Source organism: Bombus fervidus, chromosome 5 (genome assembly GCF_041682495.2).
Source record: "Bombus fervidus isolate BK054 chromosome 5, iyBomFerv1, whole genome shotgun sequence".
Lineage (NCBI taxonomy): Eukaryota > Metazoa > Arthropoda > Insecta > Hymenoptera > Apidae > Bombus > Bombus fervidus.
Genome location: NC_091521.1, coordinates 15,153,627 through 15,164,488, shown reverse-complemented (window position 1 = coordinate 15,164,488; position 10,862 = coordinate 15,153,627). Strand labels below are relative to the sequence as shown.

General features: G+C 43.5%; 1 protein-coding gene across 1 annotated transcript; it reads left to right on the top strand.

Moving 5' to 3' along the window:
- The first annotated feature begins 3,414 nt into the window (after positions 1–3,414).
- LOC139987385 (uncharacterized) lies at positions 3,415–10,588 on the top strand. The gene is made up of 3 exons (XM_072003560.1): positions 3,415–4,882; positions 4,982–8,232; positions 10,001–10,588. The coding sequence occupies exons 1-3, from the start codon at positions 3,415–3,417 to the stop codon at positions 10,586–10,588; spliced, it is 5,307 nt and encodes a 1,768-aa protein (XP_071859661.1).
- The last annotated feature ends 274 nt before the right edge of the window (positions 10,589–10,862 follow it).

Genomic DNA, 10,862 nt, shown 5'->3' with positions numbered 1-10,862 from the left:
GCGCGACGATAATCAATTTATATTTGCTAATTTTGCACTTAAAAAAAAAAAAAAAAAAAGAAAAAAAGAAAAAAATAAAAAAGTTAAAGAGTGAGTTTGAGGAGAAATCGAACGAGATTTGGTTTACGAAGCTGCACGTGGTAGAAAATTCACGATAAATCGATTTAAGTCTACGATGTGGACAGTTCCGACGAACTGGATCGTTCGTGGACGCTTATCACGATATGTAACAGGCAGTGTCGCTGTTTTTGTATAGAATTTACGACTGTTTCAATAAGGAAATTCACCACTTTAATCTTTCTAACCTTTTAACTTCTCTGGACCTTAGGATAGTAATTTGGTCGCTGATCTTTTGAAGATTGTTACAATCGTTGATTGATTGTTGTAGATGTATGTGCAGAATACTTTAATATGATCGAAAGAACGTTTTCTTCGTAACAATTAACGATTTTGCTCAACCCTTTATTCTCGAAATATCTGATCGGTTCCCTCAATCTTACTTTTTTGCGCATGAATAAGAAGAATCAAAATTCAAATTTACGCGTAAAGAATTGCATCTTTGTATAGTATCCATTTGTTAGAAATGAATGTTTAGTTGATTTGTTGACCATTATTAATGATCTAATTCTTGATAGCCAAAGACGTAGAAAATAGAAAATTATATGTTGAAGTTGTATATTTCAAAAAAAAATCAAATAACAAATCCGTAAACTGAAAATATAAAGAATCGAGTACAAAGGGTTTCAAATACAAGTTTTATATTCTAATTGTCGGAAAGAGGAAATTTACAATTGCACGCACAACGTTCTCGCAATCATTGAGAATTTCACTAATTTTCACTTATACTCATATAAATCTTGTTTTCCATCGAACTGGGGCACTTTGAAATCCTTCTCGTTTTACAATGAATTCTTCTGTCACAATTCGTATCATTTGCATTCCATTCCTCCAGCAATAGAAGAACTTTACGAAAGAACTATACAACGAAATTGCAAAGAGACCAAACCGGCATTCTTCCGTTCGTCTAATATTTAATTCGTGCTTCTTTCTTTCACCACACTAAATACATACACAACAAGTTGTCAAAATTCATTGGCTTACATTGTTGCACTTGGAGTTGCTCTGATTTCATGAAATTGAAGGAAAAACAGAGACGTATGTGATAAGCTCGAGTCCCATGCGATTCTGTGTGCACTACTTGAACATTTCCGTGTTTCAATTGTGCGAACCTTTGTTACGAACAGGTACGAAAACACGGTAACGGTGACAGATAAGTCGAAAGAACAATGTAGCTACTGGCCGAATTGTAGATTCGAAAATAAGTGCGCGTATCTTCATCCCCCCACTATGTGCAGGTTTCTATTTCATTTAATGCTTTCCATTCATTATCATTCACGTTATTTCCTGCGTGAATGTTTGGAGACAAGTGTGCTTACAGACATCTCAAATGTAAATTCGGCTTGTCCCGCACAAAATTGGGATGCGTGTTCTCTCATCCCGCCAAGCAGTGCAAATATCATGCATTCTGCAGCAAACCAGCGTGTCTATATTCTCACCCGATGCCGGTCGCTGTGGAGGCGTCTAGTCAAAGGGCGTGGTACGCGTGGCGCAGACAAGATTGAGTCGTACCATTGTACAAACGATGTACCAATTTCTTCTCTACCTGTAGACTAATTGTTTTCCGCCGGACAGGTATTTGTTATGAAGAGAATCTGTCTAATACGATACACGATAATAAAATGTTTGTGCCATTCGCTAAGAAAGGAAAGCCACGAAATTATTAATAAATATTTTATCGAGAATTCTGTTATATGTAATAATTAAACTTCAATAAAATATCATTAGTAATTAACGTTTAAATTCACGTACGATCAAACTTGGAAATAATCGACCATCAACATTAATTCTTCGTTACTTTTCCTTTAGAAAGTAGATAATTTGGTATTCATTCAGACGAATTAAAAATGTAATTTTGTTAAAATTTCAGGAATTTGCTGTCATCCCCGAATGTCAGGATCTGTCATACGCGGTCAATGAGTATAAAACTTCTCGGGAGGAGAAGATGTGGGATCCGAAAGTGGATGTCGGGGGATGGATCCATCACTATTCTTTCGCAGCCCGAGTTGTTTTAACATACAAGCAGCAACATGAGGGCATTCCAAACATGGAAGCAATAGAAAACTCGAGTTTTGGTGTTGCTGAACAATACATCTCGGATGTTCATCACGAGTCCAGGTATGAACCGCACGAAGCGTTGCGGATGATATGTATGAAAGATATACCGCACAAATTTATTGACAAGTGGAAGCCAGAGGAGATGGTAAGTATCGTACAGTTGATTTTGTATCGAGAAACGAATATTTAATCAAACTGAATTGATTATAGAATAACAATTTCCAATTTTTACACTAGCGTAAAACGTTTTATGTTTTAAAAGAGATCCTTTAAAGAGTTTTAATTGATATTGTATAGCTGGTAGTAGCGTTGCCTTTTTTTATTTGTTACTATTGTTACGCCACGAGGCTTTTTAGAGATCGTATTTCCAACCGTCGCTCGCGGTCCTCCAGCGTCGCAGATATATCCTCTTATGTGCCCGACGGAAAACATACATTGTATCGACGAGCGCATACTTGTCACCAAGCAACGAGTTCTGGAACCGTCGATCTCGGACCGTTATTTTATAACGAAGAAGTCGGCCTGCGTGATCATCGGCGCGTGCGGTGGCGTGATCCGAGCACATGGGGGGGTCGTCTCCCCGAAAGACAAAGAATCGAAATGTGTAACCGATCAGTCTCATTCGACAACTCTAACCGAACAGTCGCATCTGAACAGTCTCATTAAATATTCACGCAGCTTACCTCAAAAATCGGATCGAATCTTTGTAAATCATTAACTGTACCTATCACAAAACAATTAGTGACGATTCTACTCTTATTCAATTTATTGTTAAAAATACATGCTATATTAATCTGTTAACACAGTGTTAATTTCAATTAACCACCCCTGTTATCCTAATCGAAACACGGGGAACGACTAATTCGCGGCGTCGATTAGCCGAATCGTAGCGAGAATTTACGCCTCTCGCTGACGCGTTTTCCTCGCGACCGCGTCTCTCCGCGAACGGTCGTAACATTTGGTCCTTCGAGCCGGATTCAGTGGTAAGTGAAAAGTGCACACCAGTGACACCCACTACCAGACAGTGCCACGTGAATCCAACATAACCAGCAGCGGAAGCGTTACCACCCCAGCGAAGTCAGTACCGCCAGGGCCGTCAATCCTGAGGAGGAAAAACCCGGTGATTGAAGAACGCAATCACAGAACTTCACGCCAACAACACACGGTGACGAGCAACAGTAAATTCACAGCCAGAAGGTAAGCTCGTTCATTGCATTGTCTTTACAAACCGCTATAAAAATGGAAACCACCGACCATATTGCCAACTTGCGCCGGAGACGAGGTTACCAAATTGGTCGATTTACTACCGCATCCAAACGACTCGACGAATACGAACAATGCGATCAAAAGGACAAGTCCAGTTTACCTGTCCACCAGGCATGGGTCGAAGACGCGTGGAAACAATATCGACTATTGCAAGACCAGCTAGAAGATTTAGGCGAGGAGGCAAACCCACGCGATCCCGAACTTGAATCAACATATTTCAATCTGATAGTACGAATATCCAAGCTCATGACCAATACACCCGCATCAACGTCGACACCGCCAATTCGCGACTCATCCAATATCGCCGAGCCGGCTGCGATTAAACTACCAGAAATGCACCTATCCACGTTCGACGGGACAATGGAAAATTGGCATTCTTTTTATGATTCATTCTTATCCACAATTGATCGAAGCGAACAATTGACACCCGTCCAAAAATTCCAGTACCTTCGAACATCGTTGACTGGAAAAGCCGCGCGGACTATCCAATCGTTGGACACTACAGAACTAAATTATCCGATTGCTCTCGATACTCTTAAAAATAAATTTGACTGCCACCGTCAGGTTTGCATGCGCCATTGGGATCTGATACTTGATTATCCGGAAATAACCGTAGAGACACCCGAAGCAATAGACGACTTTATCGAAACAGTTCAGATTAATCTTCAAGCCTTAGAAAGACTAGGTGAACCAATTACCTCAAACGTAGTTCTGCTCAGATTATTCACCTGGAAACTACCATCAACCATCATCCATAAATGGCAACGCACTCTGCCTGACAAAAGGATGCCGTCATACACACACTTACTAGAATTTCTGAAAACACGAACAAACGGGGATAGAATAAGCTACACCAAAATCGTAAAAAAGAGGGCATCCGATTCACATAATCGGCAACGACAAACCGCGCCGCGAACCCACACATTCATCACTACACAGAGAACGTTGGTGTGTCCTACTTGCCAAGGATCACACGAAATTTGGAATTGCAATGTCTTCAAGGCAAAATCAATCAAAAATCGCATTGAAACCGCCAAAAGAGCATCGCTCTGTACCAATTGCTTGAGTAAAGGTCATTCCGTGGCTCAATGTTCCGCCGGTTCATGTCGCATATGCGGACTGCGACATCACACGTATCTTCATCGAGATCAGAGTTCTGAGAAATCACGATCATCTAGCAGTCAATCATCGAGCAGTCATTCGTCGAGCGACCGATCATCAGGCAGACGATCACCACCTAGTTCTCCGACACCGCGTTCCTCGCGTCATTCGAAACGATCCGAATCATCTCCCCGACCATCGCCTCGATCATCTCGCCGATCATCGCCTCGATCATCTCGCCGATCATCGCCTCGATCACCTCGCCGATCGTTTCCTCCGTCGTCACGCCGAGCGTCTCCTCCAACATCTGGCCGATCATCTCCCAGAACTTCTCCCAAACGCGAGTCCCGCTCGATACGAACAAGGGAGACCGAATCAAATTTAACGCCGAATCCTCAACGACAAGGGAGACAATGACTAAATCAGACGTCATTATTAGGGACCGAATCGCACAAAGCGGATTCAAGAACCTCGCTTCTATCCGAACCATCATATCACGATCTGTTAGTGACAGCGCAGGTTAAGATTCTGGACGACAAGGCTCAACCAGTCCGTTGTAGAGCTCTGCTAGACACCGGCTCTAGCATGAATTTCATTACCGAGAAACTGGCAAAAACATTGAAACTCGGTCAACAGAAATGTTCGGTCCCAATCGGAGCCCTAAACGCGTTATCGACGACATCGAAACATTACATCACGGCTACAATCACTTCGATCGACGGCACATACGAACGTACACTGACGTTCCTTATTATACCCACCATATCGACTTGGGTCCCAGATCAGCCCGTAGACCGCTCAATAATACAAATCCCACGGAATCTACAACTAGCCGATCCAAGATTCCATATACCTGCCCCGATCGAAATTATATTGAGCGCCGGACCAACACTAGCATCACTCTGTGTCGGTCAACTTGACATTAGTCACTCAAACGGGCCTGACTTGCGTCTGAAAAAAACGAGATTCGGATGGGTCATCGGGGGGAGCCCAACCTCACAATCAGCAGCGCACACGTTTCACGCCTCTACGGCGGCCCTACAGGCGGACCTCGCCCGTTTTTGGGAGATCGACGAAGGACCGCTCATTTCACACATCTCAGAGGCGGAACGACAGTGCGAGGAACATTTCCGTAAGCACGTTCAACGCACCGACGAAGGGCGATACATTGTCGCTCTCCCATTTAACAACACGACTTCGTCGCTTGGATCTTCTAAAGCCATAGCGATGAAACGTCTCACATCCCTCAGCCGCAGGTTCCAGCGAGATAAACAATTCGAAGCCGATTATCATGCCGTAATAAAAGAATATCTCGAATTAGGACACATGACGAGAGTCACTACGGACCGTGCTATCGATGACGGATATTTTCTGCCCCATCACGGCGTAATCAAGGAATCCAGCCAAACTACGAAGCTCCGGGTCGTGTTCGACGGATCTGCACCAACCACCACCGGAGCTTCTTTGAACGATATACTGCATACGGGACCAAAACTACAGGAGGATCTATTCTACATTCTCCTGAGATTCCGTTCTCACCAATACGTCCTTACAGGCGATGTCGAAAAAATGTATCGACAATTTCTTGTGCGGCCAGAGGATCGAAAATTCCAACAAATTTTGTGGCGTAACACAAAAGGAGAAGTTGACACCTATCAACTCAATACACTGACGTTTGGGCTTTCAGCGGCCCCATATCTAGCCATTCGGTGCCTCAAACAATTGGCAGACGACGAAGGACATCGATATCCACGAGCGGCAGCAATTCTACAACGAGATTTTTACGTCGACGATGTTCTCACAGGAGTTGATACAAAGGATGAGGCACGATCATTAAGAATAGAGCTCACAGAGCTGCTTAAATTAGCCGGTTTAAATATTCGAAAATGGGCGTCGAATAGCCGGGAACTGTTAAACGGACTTCCCGAACAGGACATAAACGACAAGCTTCTCCTCGGCGAATCTCAAACTGTAAAAACCCTGGGTGTTGTTTGGAATTCATCTGATGATTCCATCCTGTATTCCGTCAAAATCAATCCCATCACCCCTCAAATTACGAAAAGAATAATCAGCTCTGAAATCGCCAAGATTTACGACCCTCTTGGATTGCTATCACCAGTAATCGTTCGAGCTAAGATGCTGCTTCAACGAATCTGGACATTGAAAATCGATTGGGACGAATCGCTTCCGGCCGACGTACATACAGAGTGGCGCAAATATTATACGCAATTACCATTGTTGAATAACATAAGGTTTCCGCGCAAAACCATAATCAAATCCGCAGCTGAAATCGAGTTACATGGATTTTGTGACGCCAGCGAGAAGGCGTATGGGGCATGTGTTTACCTTCGCACGATCACTCCGGATGGCCATGTCTGGATACGACTCCTCACTGCGAAGTCAAAGGTAGCTCCACTCAAATCACTAACCATCCTAAGACTGGAACTGAGTGGAGCACTTCTTCTCACATCACTGACGACCACAGTACGTCAAGCGTTACAAAATAACATCTCTCGCACCGTTTACTGGACGGACTCCACCATCGTCCTTCATTGGATTAATACATCACCCCATACGCTGAAAACATTCGTCGCCAATCGAGTTTCAGACATTCAAAGTAAGACTCACACCTCAGATTGGCGTCACATTCCCACCACGGACAACCCTGCTGATCTCATATCTCGAGGTCAATTACCCGAAGATTTTCTGCGATCAACAATTTGGCAACATGGACCGGAGTGGCTCCAACAATCTGAAGAACGCTGGCCGACATGGAACCCCGTACCCTTAACAGAAATACCGGAGCAGAAGAAGGCAACCTGTCTATCGTTGATTCCCGCCGACCACAGTCTATTGGAGAGATTCTCCTCGTGGCCAAAACTTATCAGAATCATCGCTCGTTGCCTACGATGGCGACAAAAACAGGATCGAGGGAGCCCTCTAACCACGCACGATTTAACCATTGCGCATAACAGATTAATCACACTGCTGCAACTATGCTATTTTTCAGACGAAATCCACAATCTACAAACAAATCGAAATTCCACAGTGAAGGGAAAACTACAGCGACTCAATCCATTTCTGGACAAGGACGGGATGTTACGAGTCGGAGGCCGACTCAGTCATTCAACATTGCCCTTCAACCAGAAACACCCAATCATCCTACCCAAATCCTTCGTCACATCACTCATAATCGAGCACGAGCACCTCATAAACCTCCATTCCGGAATTCAAGCCACCTTATATTCCTTGAGGAGATCTTATTGGCCTATCGACGGCCGTAGCCAGGTTTGGAGCACGTTGAAGAAGTGCGTTCGTTGCTGCCGAACTAATCCACCCCCAGTGGATTATATAATGGGCGATCTCCCAGCCGCACGGATAACAGAATCTCGACCGTTCACCAACGTCGGAATCGATTATTGCGGACCATTTTACATCAAGGAGCGAAAGGATCGCAACCGACGTAAGATAAAGGTATACGTATCAATTTTCGTATGTCTTGCAGTCAAAGCGGTCCACATTGAGTTGGTCAGTGACCTCACTAGCGAGGCCTTCATTGCGGCGCTGAGAAGATTCATTGCTCGTCGAGGATTCTGTACAACGATCTATTCCGACAACGGTACTAACTTCGTTGGCGCCAACAACGAGCTGCGAGAACTCCGGAACCTCCTACGGTCCGACGATCATAAGGTAAAGGTTCAATCATTTCTAGCCGACCGACGGATCGAATGGCGCTTCATTCCTCCAAACTCGCCTCACTTCGGTGGGTTGTGAGAGGCTGCAGTCAAATCTTTCAAACGACACCTCAGACGCGTCGCAGGTAATGAGCTCCTGACATTTGAAAACTTGAACACACTCATTATCGAAATTGAATTGATCCTAAATTCCCGTCCGCTCACTCCAATATCCACAGATCCTAACGATCTCCTTGTCCTTACTCCCGGTCACTTCCTTATCGGAGACGCACTAACGGGTTTGCGAGAACGAGATTTTACAGATACTCCAACTAATCATCTCTCGAGTTGGCAACACATCCAAAAAATCAAGCAACATTTCTGGCAACGCTGGCATCGAGAGTATCTGAACGAGCTTACTATCAGAAACAAATGGAGCAAGGATAGTCACGGTATACGAGAAGGCAGCATCGTCCTCCTCAGAGAAGACAATGTTCCCCCAATGCAATGGCCATTGGGCAGAATCATCAAGGTCCAGCCCGGCGCAGACGGCATCATACGGACGGCTACCGTACGAACGGCAACAAGCACACTGGATCGGAGCGTCAAGCGGATGGTACCACTACCGAGCAGATCGCCGACAGATGACTCCGAAACACCCAACAGCTACGAAGTCTAACGAGAGATCCACCTCACAGTATTACCCATAGTACTTGATCGGTACCCTCTCAACGGGGGGAGTATGTTACGCCACGAGGCTTTTTAGAGATCGTATTTCCAATCGTCGCTCGCGGTCCTCCAGCGTCGCAGATATATCCTCTTATGTGCCCGACGGAAAACATACATTGTATCGACGAGCGCATACTTGTCACCAAGCAACGAGTTCTGGAACCGTCGATCTCGGACCGTTATTTTATAACGAAGAAGTCGGCCTGCGTGATCATCGGCGCGTGCGGTGGCGTGATCCGAGCACATGGGGGGGTCGTCTCCCCGAAAGACAAAGAATCGAAATGTGTAACCGATCAGTCTCATTCGACAACTCTAACCGAACAGTCGCATCTGAACAGTCTCATTAAATATTCACGCAGCTTACCTCAAAAATCGGATCGAATCTTTATAAATCATTAACTGTACCTATCACAAAACAATTAGTGACGATTCTACTCTTATTCAATTTATTGTTAAAAATACATGCTATATTAACCTGTTAACACAGTGTTAATTTCAATTAACCACCCCTGTTATCCTAATCGAAACACGGGGAACGACTAATTCGCGGCGTCGATTAGCCGAATCGTAGCGAGAATTTACGCCTCTTGCTGACGCGTTTTCCTCGCGACCGCGTCTCTCCGCGAACGGTCGTAACAACTATACTTGCGCTAATATTTAATTGTGCAAATTCTTTTAGAATAAATTTGCTCATGGAATATTAAAAAAAAAGAAAAAAAAACTCTTCTACGCCATTGTAGACTCCTTCGATGAAGGATTAAACATTCTATCCTTTCTGTTGTACTTTGACCTTACAGAAACTCTTCACGGAGGGTATTATGAAATACGGAAAAATATTTTCTATGATTAGAAGGGAGCTGCTTCCGCATAAACGAGTGGTAAGTTCATTTTCTTACTACGATAGTTTTCCGTAATGTATTTTTTGTATTTTCTGTATTTGTACCTATCAAGCGATCTTGCTAAGAATATACCATTTTTGTATACTCCTTTTTATTTCGTTTCCAAGAATTAATTTCAAAGAATAAACGAAAACATTTGCAATTTTGTGTTCGCAGGAAGATTTCGCGGAATTTTACTACGTATGGAAACGAAGCAGTATGGCAGAAGCTTGGAGAAAATCCCGTGCGATAATTAAAGCCGAAGAAGAGGAGATAGAAAAGAAACGTTCAAAGAAACGAATGGACAAACGTCCTTGTAATCTGCCGAATAACAAACCTCTTCGTAATGTGTCGAATAACAGAATAACAACACGTAGCGCGACTGCCGCTGCGAATCACTCTCTGCAAAATAGCAAGAGGACCGATGACGACCGTGAGTCGTCTACATTGACAAGTCGAACGGAGAAGGATGAAGGAACTTCTAGCGCAGCAGAATCCACAGATTCTTCGAAGGAACATATTCAAAAACCAGAAAATAAATTATCCGAAACTGTTACCTCGGAAAAGTCTCCGACGAAGAACGATCAAATTTCGGATAACTCTATGAAATGTACAAAACAAAGACGTAAAAGGAAATCGTCAATTACACGAAAGATGGTTAACTTCGAAGAAGAATCTGCGGATGAAACTGAGGAAATTAAATGGGTCACTGCATCCATTATACCGCAGTGGAGAAGGCAACGAAGATGCGAACACGTTGTTTAATGATACTAGAGCGATTTATCAGTGTGATATGTAATTCCTAATATAAATAGTTAGTTCCAATTAGATCTTGATAAACTTTGCTGTCATTTTATAAGACACAGCGAACGAGAAAAATAGTTAGAATATAATATCATTGTAAGTTTTTACGGATTTTGCGAAATATTCAGAAAGCTTGGGAGTTGAAGATGAAGCGGTCAGCGAAAGATAATTCCCTACCAGTTAAATTTATATACGTGTACATTATTGCACCCCCGAATAAAATAAAGATAATAAT